The sequence below is a fragment of the Anarrhichthys ocellatus genome, unplaced genomic scaffold (genome assembly GCF_004355925.1).
Source record: "Anarrhichthys ocellatus isolate YVR2014 unplaced genomic scaffold, GSC_Weel_1.0 scaffold31, whole genome shotgun sequence".
Taxonomy (NCBI): domain Eukaryota; kingdom Metazoa; phylum Chordata; class Actinopteri; order Perciformes; family Anarhichadidae; genus Anarrhichthys; species Anarrhichthys ocellatus.
In genome coordinates, this window is record NW_022280061.1 from 2110332 (window position 1) to 2124336 (window position 14005).

The 14005-nt window shown below is 39.4% G+C and overlaps 3 protein-coding genes and 1 long non-coding RNA gene across 5 annotated transcripts; all 4 read right to left on the reverse strand.

The window, feature by feature from the left end:
• Positions 1–2096: 2096 nt before the first annotated feature.
• On the reverse strand, positions 2097–2696 carry LOC116392703 (uncharacterized). The gene is made up of 3 exons (XR_004213356.1): positions 2614–2696; positions 2326–2418; positions 2097–2193 (listed from the first exon to the last, which is right to left on the reverse strand). It is a non-coding gene; the product is annotated as an uncharacterized LOC116392703 (long non-coding RNA).
• A 1010-nt stretch (positions 2697–3706) lies between these two features.
• Positions 3707–4955, reverse strand: LOC116392723 (CMRF35-like molecule 5). Its single transcript, XM_031864431.1, has 3 exons — positions 4753–4955; positions 4598–4654; positions 3707–4065 (listed from the first exon to the last, which is right to left on the reverse strand). Exons 1-3 carry the CDS (start codon positions 4790–4792, stop codon positions 3707–3709), a joined length of 456 nt encoding a protein of 151 aa, XP_031720291.1. The 5' UTR covers positions 4793–4955.
• Positions 4956–7532: 2577 nt separating this feature from the next.
• LOC116393001 (uncharacterized) lies at positions 7533–10291 on the reverse strand. Its single transcript, XM_031864876.1, has 5 exons — positions 10152–10291; positions 9443–9751; positions 9144–9185; positions 8940–9047; positions 7533–8465 (listed from the first exon to the last, which is right to left on the reverse strand). The coding sequence occupies exons 1-5, from the start codon at positions 10204–10206 to the stop codon at positions 8101–8103; spliced, it is 879 nt and encodes a 292-aa protein (XP_031720736.1). The 5' UTR covers positions 10207–10291; the 3' UTR covers positions 7533–8100.
• A 13-nt stretch (positions 10292–10304) lies between these two features.
• On the reverse strand, positions 10305–12944 carry LOC116393002 (uncharacterized). 2 transcript variants are annotated; one of them, XM_031864878.1, is made up of 5 exons: positions 12858–12944; positions 12416–12748; positions 12014–12055; positions 11783–11910; positions 10305–11126 (listed from the first exon to the last, which is right to left on the reverse strand). In XM_031864878.1, exons 1-5 carry the CDS (start codon positions 12922–12924, stop codon positions 10818–10820), a joined length of 879 nt encoding a protein of 292 aa, XP_031720738.1. In that variant the 5' UTR covers positions 12925–12944; the 3' UTR covers positions 10305–10817. The 2 variants fall into 2 exon arrangements, with proteins under 2 accessions (XP_031720738.1, XP_031720739.1); XM_031864879.1 differs by lacking the exon at positions 12014–12055.
• Between the last annotated feature and the right edge of the window lie 1061 nt (positions 12945–14005).

Consider the following 14005-nt stretch of genomic DNA (forward strand, 5'->3'; position numbering starts at 1 on the left):
CTCTCCTCTCTCATTGGTCAGCTGGGACGTCTGTCAATATACAGCGCACGTCATCATTTTTACAATACAGTTTCAATACTTTCAATACGAAGAAAAGTTATTGAAACAGTTTTTTCTTGTTAGAATAATTACATAATAACCTTTAAAACATGCCATGACATCCATGTCTAGAAAACAAACTTATGATACGTTATAATCTGCCTATAGCACTAATAATAAGCAGTCATAAATACTCATAATGCTTCATAATAATAACATTAAAAAGCATTATATAATGACTTAATAACAGTCACTTTATCAAAGTATATTATAACTCCCATAGTGGTAATGCATTATAATCTTTTTAAAATGCTTGTTTTAAGTAAAGTGAAAAAATTAGTAATGTCAGTAAGTGACCAACAATTATAAAGTATTATCATTCTTGACAGTCATAAAATGCTTTATAATGCGATATGATTTTTGTTATAAATTATTATGTGGTGGCTGCAACTAGCCAAACCATCAACCAGGCACAGTGACGGTGCTGTTTTACTGTTCTTTAAATTATGATGCGAGATATAAAGACTGACTTTATATTCTAGATTGAGTGCACGCGATCAGATAATATCGAGTTACGGTTGATAAAAGTGTTAACTTTCCTGTCAGTGTTTTGCAGCCGACCATCCTTCTGGCAAAAGACTGCGCAGCTGCATCTGCACCTGCCTAAGTAGATTAGCCTGGACAATTGGAATGTGCCATTCTACAACAGCAAGAGGGGTGTTACAGTAGCCACTACATCTGCACCACAGAGGAGGTATGTCTTCAACCCCCTGCAATCAACTATGGACTGGCCAGCATAGTATATATATCATGCAGGTAGGAGATGGGGAGGGCATTCTTATTCAGAAGAGCACTCACTATGTTGTTTTAAACTAAGTTCTGTTTAATTATCTTGTACTTAGACTTCAGTGCAATTATGTTTAGTTATTCTGATTTGTCACTTTGGCTTTATTTTGTTATCCATCCTAATTATTGTAAATACTTTGGGGGGGGGGGATCCCACTTTTTCCCCACTCTCCCAGCTTTATGCGTACCCTGGTCCCTCACACACTATGAATATAAGTGCTTTAAGAAAATAATAGGTATGTTTATAATGCATTATGGATATGGCTGTCATAAAGTGTCCCCATGATGTCTGTCAAATGCACTTTAACTGTAACTGATGGGGGACAAAATCAACAGTCCTCGTTTTGTGTAATAATGTAGAAATTTGTCTGAAGCGCCAGCGGTCTCAGTTAGACAAATGAATATATTATCTGACAAAGTTACAGTCCATTCAGTATACAATTCCATCAATGAGCCTCAAAAACACCAATTAGGTGTGAATATCAAAGACATCGCTGTTTTTCTCTGTAACAGGTGGAGGTTTTAGTGGATGTTGAACATATATGTGACAGCTGAGGCTGGAGAGTCGTCACACCGGCCAATCACCTGCTGATCACCTGCTCAACCAGAAGAGGGCGCTCCACAGCAACACAAGGTAAAGACGACACGTGTTCTCATGCACCAGATGTAGGCCTACTGTATTTAATACAAATATGCTGTACACTCGCTGTTCATCACTTATGACCCTTAATAGATCATGATTAACTCAAAGTGGTAACACTGAATATTTTCTATTATATGGACACTTAATTATGTTTGATCACAGAAAAAGTTGAAAACAGAAGCAACCACAATAATTGTTTTTTAAAATAAGAGAATTTAATTCAATAACAATTTTTTGTGAAGTGTAAGATTTACTCGCATTCACTGTCACTGACCCAAACCCAGCTGTCATCAAGGTCATGGGTGTCACCCTGAGACCTCCTGATAGAGGAGTAGTCACAGGTCGGCGAGCGGTTTTTCCTCTGTGTCAGAAGGTGCGTTCCCCTCTGTCGAGACCTTCTGGAAGTTGACGCTGGCGTAGTGGAGCTGGTCCTCGGGACAGTTGACAGTTGCATAGACAGACAGCAGTGCGTCTCCTGAGCTCGCCTGCTGGTTCAGCATCTGTATCTCGTCATAGTGGGGATCTCCATGATTTTCCTGCAGAGGAAGAAGGGGCGCAGTGTAATAGATGCAATTGTAGTTCGCATGTGCAAACTCATAAACACAAACGCGCACACACCTCTGTGTCGTGTTCATCGTTTGTCCTCTGCTCTGCGGCACAACACACTGGGAACAAGAACATTTGAGTAGATGGAAACCAGATTTTTTTTAACCTTTCAAAGTTACTCATAATCAAAATCATGTGCAAGTTAAGCTTAAGTTTTCAAGTTGTTGTTTTTTCAAATATCTAACCCTCACCTTGTGTCCTTGGGAGTTTGTATTTGCACAGTATAAATACAAGCACAAGTATCAGTAACAAGGCCAGACACACTACCACAATGGCAATCAGATCTGCAACAAAGACACAACAGTTGAAGTTGTTAAAGAATACATGCCGTCAGCAGAGTTTCATTGTCCTCAAAATTCATGCGTAAAGGGGAGAGGTTGTGTCGATGTTTGTTTTTTGCAGTAAAAGTGTTGCGTGTATTTAAGGAGGTGTGAACAGCAGCTGTTTGTTTGCAGTAGCAAGTGGCAGCCGGAGGTCACCTGAATGGAGAACTTTACGGGTTGTAGATGATTCTGTTGTCTGCAGAGCTGGAGGGTCTGATCTTTTGGTTGGGATGTGTTCTTCAGTTGTGTGAGGGTAAAAAGCCAGAAGATTAGAGATGTGACACAAGGCACAAGGCGCACACACAACACGTCGTGTTTGATGCTGGAAGCTTGTCTCAATCCATCCATCTCTGTTTTTACCATCTCTTTGTTCCCCCTGCAGGTTATACTCCATCACTGTAATCACAGTACTTTCCCTCATTATGTTCATTCATAAATACTCAGTGGTGAACAAATCCTGCATTCAAACCCATTCAAAGTATTGGAAGCAAAAAATACTTAGTTGCTGTGAAGCAGAATCGTGTCAGTGTTATATTGTTATTTAAATTATTACAGCAGCATTTTGAAGTTATGACCTTTTAAGGTTTTCATGAAATCCATTTTAATTGTTGATACTATTTATGGTCTGCATTGTTCTCTGCACTAGCCATTAGAAGTATTTACATTCTGTAAATACCTTTTTATAGAGTAGTTTTCATCATTAGTGGTGGAGTCTGCCATTCCTGCCCTGGATTCAACTTGCCTACACACATACCAGCTTGAGTTGTTTGGCTACACTGTTAACTGATATACCAGCTGCTCTTTATACTCCGGTAAAGTAGCTGCTCAACTTTCATGTTGCAGCTGGTCAAAAGGAAGCTAATTTTAACCACTGTACAAGTACCTGTCATCCATGCAAATGTGTAATAGTATTTCAACTGATCGTGTGTTTTCTATGTTGAGTCTTAATTTGATGTATCTAGTGACTGTAGCTGTCAGTAGATGTTGTGCAGTTATGCTAACTAGCAGAAAATTTATATACTCAAGTAAAGTACAAGTATTTACTTAATGCTAGTACTTCAATGTACTTAGTTTCAGCTCAGTTATGCAGCTGTGTGAGACAAAAACAATATGAACAGACCTTTAAAATGGGTGAATAATAACCTGCAAAGTTACTACACATCTATTCATCAACAGCAGCACAGATGTGTTCTGATAAAATAATTGTCCTGCATTTGGTTCACAGGTACAGAGTGAATAAGTTGTGTGTTTAGAGTAGAAGACAAAAGTGCTCAGTGTACTCGCCTACAGAGAGGAGGATTTTGGTGGATCCAGCATGCTCCCCCGTCCTGCTGGAGCCACACCAGTAGTACCCAGAGTCGTCTGTGCTCACATTGTTGATGTACACGTAGAAGTACTTCTTTCTCCTGACATCCCGTATATGAAACCTGCCTTTAGCCACATCGCTCTCCTGCTCTGTTGTATTTATCAGCTGATTGCAGTTGAAAGGATTCGCCCCCTTGCACAGGAACTTCTCATTGTTCTCATGGCTGTGTGGATAGGTGCACTCAATTTGGACAGTCTCTCCAGGACTGTGGTTTAATGCCACTGGTGTGATGTCATTCCAGTCTGAAAACATATTGTTATGTTCAATTATTGGATTGTTTTTCTTACCACAAACACAGAAATGCCTCATCTGAAATAACCAAAACTGTGTGTAAACAGTACAGCACCCCGTCACTCCTAGTGAAAATAAAAACAATAACTATTATTATTATAATTATTTATTTATAAAATTATTATTATATCATTTTGACAACGCTAACTTTAACCATGCAGCTGGATAATTTAATCTCTAACTATATATCATATTTTTTAAGCTGGTTATGTTTTCTATGTATAATTTACTGCTAAGTAAGTAGTAAGTATAGTGTCAGATACATGCTGTGAGTAAAAGTACATTTTCCTTTGCATTGTATTCTGGAAGAAGTATAAAGTAGCAGGAAATTAAGAAAAATAAATCCTCACGTAAAGTACCTCGGTGCTCTTTGAGCTGCAGGCGTATGATTTTTTTTTTTTTTGTTTTCATTTGACATTAAACAAGCTAGCGCGTCTTCTCAACAGTATTTTGCGTGATGCTTTACTACTTCATCGTACTTACAGTTTATGTCAACACCTCCTCCTTTGTTTCCTATGACAGATGATAATCTCACACTAGCTGTTGAAAAAATTGTAAGAAAACAAGAAGTTATTACTTCATAACACTGTAAACAGGTTTTTCACTCATCACATAGAAACACATGTAGTATAATATACCTGTCATTAGGTAAATGATGACTTCCAGTGATATTCTCATTTTCTCAGTCTATTTTTTTCTAGTATAGTTTAAATATCACTTTATCAAATATGAAGCCGTTCTTCTCTGCTTTCTCTCGGCATGGCATCAGTGTACTACTGTCACACCTTCTGTCTCTCTGAGTAGCTTCTGCTTTCTGGAACATAATTAGAAATATTTGCATTTTAAAATGAGGATGCTTTTTTATGCAGAGAAAGAAAGCAAGTAGAGAGAGTGATGGAGAGCGAAAGTGCTGACAAATATTCAGAGTAATTCTTCACCTGCTGCATCTCATGATCTCCTCATCTGTTAAGACGTAAAACCAAATATGGTTGTTCTTCACAGAACATTGTCCACAATGTCCCAACTTTGGATCAAAAACGTCTGTAGAAACTCATTGATTTAACCCATTCAGACACAGGTTCCGATAAATAAATAAATAAAAGAAGATGTTGTTAAATAAATAGAAATATTTGATGATTTGAAGTTGACAATTAAATTCCATAAAAATCCAAAACCACTTAAGCCCCATTTATATGTTATATTTGTTTACATTTTGGCAAAGTGGCCCCATTAAAAGCATGCTGAATCAGTTATTAGCAGTTCCAGTTTGCAATGGATACAAAGACAACTGTCTCTGGATTACTTTCATTCTGATAAAAACTTAAAATGTGATGATTCTCTGGCATGTTCTGGACCTTTAAGGAACGTATTTTCAGAGATTAATATAAATTTAGAACTGAATCTAAAAATGAGTGTCACATGTCTGTGTGATCAGGTATCATGTGACTTTCACCCGTTCACATTATCTTTGTTTTGCAGTTCTCCCCCGGGAGGCCTCCAGATGAAGTCAACCTCTAAACCCTTATGAGTATCATATCACTTACCAACATATTTGGATTTTGAGTTATTGCATTTTGAGTTATTTTTAGATGGTCAAAACAACCATTAATGGGAGGATACCTTCTAAAGTTTTAAGTGAGACTTTGAAAGCAAATTTAACACATTCTTCCTCACACAAATGGAAAGTGAAATTAACAAAATAAACATAACTTTGTTCAAATCAATGCACTCAAAGGTTCTGCTGCTTACTCTGTCCGGTATGACCATTGGCCTTTAGATATCATTGTGGAATTGACATTACTGAGTCACTTTGTGGACTTTATGAGTTTTACCATTTACCATTATCCTGTAAGTGCTACTTGTAGCCACAGGTGTCACTGTTCAGTAGACGCTACACAGCCTTATTTGACACTTTTCAGGCAAACATCCATCATAAAAAAAATTATAGCAATGATAAATACATTCACCTCATTTCTCATCTGAGGAGGTTAAGAAAAAAAATAGATTTGTTTTTATAATATGAGTGGAATAAAGCTGGGAGATGAATGAGACCTGACTTTTTAATAAATAAGGTGTAAGGTTAGTGGGTTTATTGGAGAAATACTGTTCCACACAAGAACAAGTTATAAAATGATGCAGTGAATAAGCAAAATAACACACTGTGACTATAATTGTCAAATCTGCCATCAAAGTGCATGGATGGATGATTGACAAGCTAACAAACACACAGATGAGGATATGAAAGCAGGTCAAGCAGCTGATCTAATCTCTCTCCAGGGCCGGGGGCGCTGCCTCCGTGTTGAAGCTCTGGACCCACACAACCTGGTTTGTGGTCAGAGAATCGTTGGATAATCATGTTGCAGAGACTTGCAAGTTACATAAATTGAGGTCATCATGTCTGTGTTTCCTCAGTCTACAGTACAGAAACACCAACAGACTCAGCAGCAGCAATCACAACAGCTCTTTTCCTGCCAGTGGTGGTAACACTAGAGCAAAGTGAAATGCCACATTAGAATACTGTATAAAAAGATTTATCCTAGTTATCTCTTATATGTTTACCTGTTGAGTTTTGCTTATTTCCAGGACAAAAAAACCCCAAGCCCTCTTAAATTTATCACAACTGCTAATTCTTACTTCAACTTAATACAAACAACCTCGTAAGATACATTTAGTATTTGAATAGCAAACTATCGTAAACTTTCCCTTTTTAAAACCAGTCCCCAATACAAACCCCTGAAGAGGAAACAGGTGATATTACAGTATGCTGCACACAGATGGAACCAATTTCCAATGATTTAGACCTTGTATAAAACTTATATTAAAAACTTGTCAAAGAAAGCGCGGTAACATGTAAGGAAAATGGATAACTTTGACTTACCTTTGTAGAATTTTAGCTTGACTTCTGTTTTAGAATCAAACGTGTACGTATCTATTTCACAGTAGTATGTTTTGGCATCATTCAGGGGCAGTTTATTGATGGTCACATGCAGGATCTTTCATATCATCACAGGGATAATATGTCCCTCTCTGCATCCTCTCTTTAAACATTTTAACGTTGGTTTTAATGAGAATCATCACATTAAAACATGTTTCATTCCCAGGGTCATATCGGCAGGAGATGTCAACTCCTCCCTCCTTTGGTGAGATGTGTCTTTGATTCTTCTGATGCTTCAAATTAGAAAAATAAGCACAGTAGGTGTTTGTTTTTTGGCTAAATTACGTATTTTTGTTGGCCAACCTGGAAGTTATCATCACTCTGGTTCCCTCAACAAAACGTCAATGGGATTCTTTTCATTGGATTTTGGTTTATTGCAGAAAATAAGCTCTTTGTTCAGCAAGATAATATTCACAAATGAACACCACTTTTATTGTTTTTTTTAATGGGAAATCAGAAGTGCAAAAATGCCAACTCATTTCCTGGTTTTACAACTCCTTCCTCCAGCACTCTATTGCGATCTTTGCAAACATTCTCTCTCAGCTTGTGTTTTCCTTAGACTCTACTGGGTTCTCTGCCCTTAACCAACTCTCAGACCACTCCACTGAGTCTAAATTCAATCTGAAGGCTTACATCCTCTTCTAGAAACACGACTGGAGCCCCACAATGAACCGGGAAGTCTTGAGGTTAATTAGAGCTGTAGGTGTGACACCTGTCCACTATAGCCTCTTCCTTTTCTCAGTTTCTATTTCATTAAAGCTGAGTGAGTGTGTGTGAGTGTGTGTGAGTGTGTGTGTATTGGTGGTAGGCGTCTCACAGAAGAAAATCTATCTATATTGATTTGACAATGTTGTTTTTATTAGGTTAAAATACAAAATCTACTGACCAGAATTATATTTTAGTTATCTATATATTTCTTAATCAATAAATACATTCTGAATTATCTGAATAATTAATTCACAACAACCTGTGAATTTAGTTTTACAGAAATGTGTGAATGGTGGGTATTTTCAGTTGAGCATCACACAGACTTTTACTGCACTTGAGATGATCACAACTGAGTTCTCACATTGTCATAGACTGCGGATTCATCTGCTGCGTCGTGATTAATGGCGGAGTATGTAAGCTCTGCGGTGCCAGGTGTGTCAGCGCTGCCGTCTGTGTGTTTGTTGAAGCTAACCGTGGTGTAGAGGAGGCCGTCTGGTTGGATCTGAGAGCCGGATGAAACGGAGACGTTGGAATAAATATTGTCTGAGCGATCGCCTCCGAAGTCTTGGTGTTGAACAGTCGAAGAGATGCTGTTTGTCCTGCTGTCTGTTTCTCGGTACTCATTGGCTGTTGAAGAGGGAGTAGTGATGTGGTGTCCATCTTGTTTCTGACAGGAAACTGTCGCATTGACCGGGTCATGGTTCTTTCCTGCATGGAGAGTGATGATTCACAAAGTGTTAGATCCCAGACGAATGAAAACTAGATTTTTATTACTTTCACTCCCTGAAAAAAACGCTGCATTAAAAGCAGCAAATAAAAATAATTAAAAAGTACAATAAATTTCATGAAGAAACCCCAGGGAGAGCAGCAGAGGAGAGACACCTCTTCCAGGACATATGTCAGATTTACAGAGTAGACGGAAATACATATAGTGGAAATTACAATAATATGCCGAAACTCTTTTGACTTACGCACTCTGCAACTTTATTCAAGTGACTGGGCGCCATATTGGAGTCTGCTATATGTGGTTGTTTGTGGTGGTTGCCATGGCTCACTGGGCAGAAGTTCAAGAAAAGTGCTAGATACTTGTGAGGTGGCTGCTATAGGTGCTTGTTATAGTGTTCAGGCCTGGGTATTGCTGAGTTCTGAAAATATTATCATACGAGTCTATTCGTTTTATACCAGAAAATGTGTGGATGCCTCTGTTTCGATGTCTGAAGAAGATTAAAAGGACCATCGCCAGAGCCAGCACAAGCACCCCGAGACCAGCTCCAATGTACACCAGCTTATCTGAAACAAAGAGACGACATCACACCTCAGTGATGACACATCACTCAGGAGTCTCTCACACACACACATCCAGACAGTTGCTTAGGATGAACGTACTTGAATTTGATTGTGAGTCATTGTCAGGATCCTGTGTGTTTCCTGAAAGAAATTAGAAACAATCATTTTAATTTTAATCCTCGTCCCTCAGTCACATTGTATGTGCTGTGTTGGTCTCTCATTTCTTTCCTTTAATTGCTGTCTGTTGCGAAACAAAGAAGATCAGCTTGAGACAGACTGTTGTGAAATATTGGTCATATTCTAGTAAAAAGGAAATGGGACAAAGGTTTTCATCTTTGAAGTGACTAGGGATAACAACGTCATGGAAGCTATTCATACACAATGCCGAATCAACTCACCCTCTATGACTGCGAGGACTACTTCATTGTATGTGTCCAGACCAGCTCTGTCAATTCCACACCTATAAGTTCCTGAGTCATCGGCTGTCAGACGAGAGATGGTCACGTAGAATGTGTTTCCTTCATCTGTAATACTGTATTTCTCATTTGAATCCTTATTTGTTCTGCTTTTGACTAGGATGTCTTCACTTTTACATGGTCCCTTGCAGAAATATTTGACGTTGTTAAATGCGTTCGAGTGAGAGCATTTTATTTTCACCTCCTCTCCCACCACTCCTGTTACTGACACGGCTTCAGTCTCCCATAACCCTGGACAAAACACACAGACAGCAACAAAGTCAGATCTTCATTTTGTAGTTACACGGTATATCACCAACCAGAAGGACGTAAAATTCTCAAACTTTTACGGTTTCTGGCCCTTTTGCTTTCTGGCCCCGGACACAAGTTGCATATGTCTACAGTTAGAGGCTGTTTATTCTGTTCTGATTGTTTCATTTGAATATTCTTAGAGGCTTGAAGAGGTTAAACTAAACGGTACTTTTGAAAAATGCTCCTCAAAAAGTGCACTCAGTAATCTTGATACAGCTGCCAACAAAACTGACAAATCACAAAATCAGGAAGGCGAACCCTAACACCTGAGAAAGACACTAAACATTCAGATAGAGGAACAAAGAGAGAGAGACAAACGGATTAACCTTTGTAAACTTACCTCCCAGAAGAAAGATCAAAATGAGGAAAATCATCTTCACACGCAGCATGTACATGTCACTTTCCTTTGCCTTTTCTTAACTCACCCTGATTTTCAATTTTCTTTGTATTTTTCTCCAAACGAATGATGACTCTGCGTTTGTCACAGGTTCCTCTTTGTTGTTGCACTTCCTTTGTTTAGCCGGCTTCCTCATCTCACGAACAAAACCACTTGTGAGAAGCACCAAAAGGTCCCTTCCCATCTCTTGCTCGTCTCAAAGTGAAAGTTTCACATCAATCAGGCCAGTAAATAATTAACACAAGGACACCCTCAGATATTACCATTTGGTTTATTTTGGTGAAATATATCAGAAAGCAAAGCGAGAGACGGAGCTTAAAGCTTCCAGTGTGCTCCTCTTCGTGGATTTGTTCAACTCTTGACGAGCTTGAGTTGAGTCTTGCTCAAACAGTTCTTCTTTTCAGTTGCAAAACTATTTCCTCTAGAAATACCTAAATACAGTAATAATTAACACAATAACCTCTTGAATTACTAAAGTTCCTTTATCGCTAACTTTCATTCTTATCAATAATATTAACACCAAGATCTGGGAGCACAGCTACAAGAAAACAAAGGTTAACAATGAAGTTTCTGACTCTCCATTGGCCGTAATTAACCCGGAATTATCCTTCAACAGTTGATCTGCTTTTTGACTCCCAGAGGTCCATCTTTAGGATCGCTGAGTCCATTAAGGCTGTGATAGACGTGCTCCTCTAGCCGGCTGAGATCCAGATGTTGGTACTGCTTTGGCACATCCACATCGACATATTCGTCGAGAGTGACAGTGGACTCCCGATGCTTTGATGTGAAGTGGGAGCAGAGGTCAGGTGGTGGCGATGGTAAAGCCGAAGGATCGGCGCAGTCTGGAGTCGGTGAGCTGCAGCTCAGTTCAGGTTCAGTTCTTACACCAGGCATCATGGTCTCATAGTCGGATGATGTCTGTGGGATGAACAGAAACCTGCTCACAGTGAACTGCTTCTTGCACGAGATGTCATAGTATTCTCTGAATGCTAATTTGTTAGTGTTTACTTGATAAAGTGGTTCTTACAGTCAGCTAACGAGACTGAGCGTCTCCAGACATGCTAGCATCACTGTGACTAAGGCACATTGAGCTAAATGCTAACATGCTCACGGTAACGATGCTAAAATGTGGATGTTTAGCATGTATAATGTTTACTTTGTGATCACCAGGTGATCATCAATGGGTGACATCTGACGCCCGACTATAAATCAAAACCTAAGCCGTAGGTTAACCCATTGCATCAATTATAAATCCAGCTCAACATTTAGCACTAAATACAAGTACAGCTGAGCTTGATGGGAATGTCTTTAGTGTTGCAGGTCTATAGTCATTAACCAAAGTATGGGACACATTGACCCATACTTTGGTTAATGACAATGATGGTGTTAGATAAAAAGTCAGAGAATCACCAAACGTATTGCAATTCATCCCGATGGGAACGTTAATATCTGTACTAAGATTCATGCCAATCCATCCACTGGTTGCTGAGATGTATTTCAGTCTTGATAACAGTGTCAGACTGAGCGACATCGCTGTAGCCTTGCTGCTAGTGTTGCTAAAAGTTTGGACAAACCTCTCTATTCTGGCGGGCGCCAGGTCTTTGGTGTCTAATAGCCAGCAGAAGGCAAAGCGTGAACAGACATATGAACAGCATCGCTGCAATGCACATCGCTGCAGTCACGAACAGCGACAGGTGGATCTCTGCAGGAGGGAACAATAAGTGAACTTCACTCACACACACATAGAATTGTGAATACCATGAAAACACACACACACACACACACACACACACACAATCACTCACTGTTCACTGGGCCATCCAACGGAAAGATGGGTGATTCAGTAACTGGAAAGCACAGTGACAAATAAAAGCCCAAAGTGTTTATACAGAGAACAAGAATAAACACACAGAGCTCCCTGATGAATTGTGTAGTTACACAGATTTACTTAATGTGATGTGTGAGATTTTCTGGAGGGTTTGCTGTTGATGAAGGGCAGCTAAAAATGATTGGTTCACAAAAAAACGAAAAGCACTACTATTACTGTAACACTACTTATTTATAGTAAGAGGCCTGACATTTTTAGATCGAAACCACTAGGTCGACAGAAACTATTCAGCATCTGTTTTGTTAACTTCTTATTTCACTGTAAGGCACCAACCGGGAACCAGATTTTGTGCCATGTATAAGCAGTCAACATACGGTACCTCGGGAAACATTCAGATGTATGAAACTGATATGATCAGGGATCGCGTTCACCCCACACCGGTACGTCCCGCTGTCCTCTGAGGTGAGGCTGTCCACCCTGACGATGAAGAAGGCTCCGGTGGTGTTGTCGTACAGAGAGAAGCGTCCACCTTTATCCCACTGGTCGTGTTTTTGTGTCCGTATCAGGGTGGAGGACATTTTGTCATCATTGTCGTCATTTTCATAGCAGAAGTACTTAGCATTGTTCTGCTGGCCGTCTTCATATTTACATCTGAAGTCAAATCTCTGGCCCTCCACACCGTTAACAGCCGTGGTTTTGACACTGATCCGAGCTGTCATTTGGAAACAAAAGCTGTTAGTTATGTAATCATGTGTTTTAACAAATAGTTGAACTCAAGTAAAGTCTATTACGTCATCTTTAATGCATAGCACGCGGCCCACCTTGGATCTGTAGTATAGTAATGATGACAGTTGTAGTGGTTCTCCATGAGATCCAGGTTGCTCCCATCACTCCCAGTTTACCTTCAGTTTGCAACACGCAGATTCCTCCCCAGCAGCCCGATGAGGCAGCAACCTGGACGAAAGACCGTGTCCGTGTGTTCAATCTGGGGCTTTCATGTCCATGTGTTTAAACCTCTTCCTCTTTCATGAACAAACCAGTCCACACACAACCTTCAACCTGTGAAAGTGAAATCATGGCGGCTTAGGTGACTCAGAAAGTTACCTTCATGTGTATTCACAAACCTTTTTTTTTTTTTTAAATCAGCACATCCGGAGTTCACTGTTTTTTTTTTTTTCTTAAATTAAGAAAATAAATCTGGGTTTAATTCACTGCATCCTTCAAGGCAATCATAGTCCTCTGTAATCCTCTCGACTCATCACAAACTGTACTTGTTCTTGACTCCAGTGTTGCTATCTGGTAGGTAGTAGGTGTGATGAAGTTCAACTCCAGTTAAATAGATTTGTCATGGTGTGCTAACCCAGATGTTGTTATTACTGTATAAAGGATACATAAATGAGTTGTGAAAATCAATCTGCACCAATCAATGTTTTTTAATTAATAACGGATCAAATGATAACTTATAATGTGAATGGTTTCATTCGTAGTGACGGACCCACAGAGAATTATCACCAGACTGAAGTTAAACAGTTGAGCGTCTCAGCTGATTGTGTTGGTTTTATGGCCCGTAGCTTTACTGTTGCCAATTATTCTCACTGCTCGTGTGAGATTTGTTTCCAGCAGCCGCAGGAAGCCGTTTCAGTTCTTTTTAATAACTTAACTGTTCCCTGACTGCCGAGAGCTCCGCATGCAAACGGACACAGTTAGTGACTGTGTGGTGAACATAGTTGAGCATAAAGCAGCTAAAGAGCCAAGTGTTGTCGTCAGGAGATGAGAGAGATTTTGGGTGGACACAACTACTACTAGATGATAGTGTTGCTCTGTGTTTGCTGGATGTGTAAATAAATAGCTGATACTTTCGCCACACAGATTGTTCCCTCAAGTGGTCCAAAAAAGAACAATAGCGCTTGCATTGTACGAACAATTTATAAAGTATGCTTCATTAAAAAAGGCCACCTGTTATTCTTTG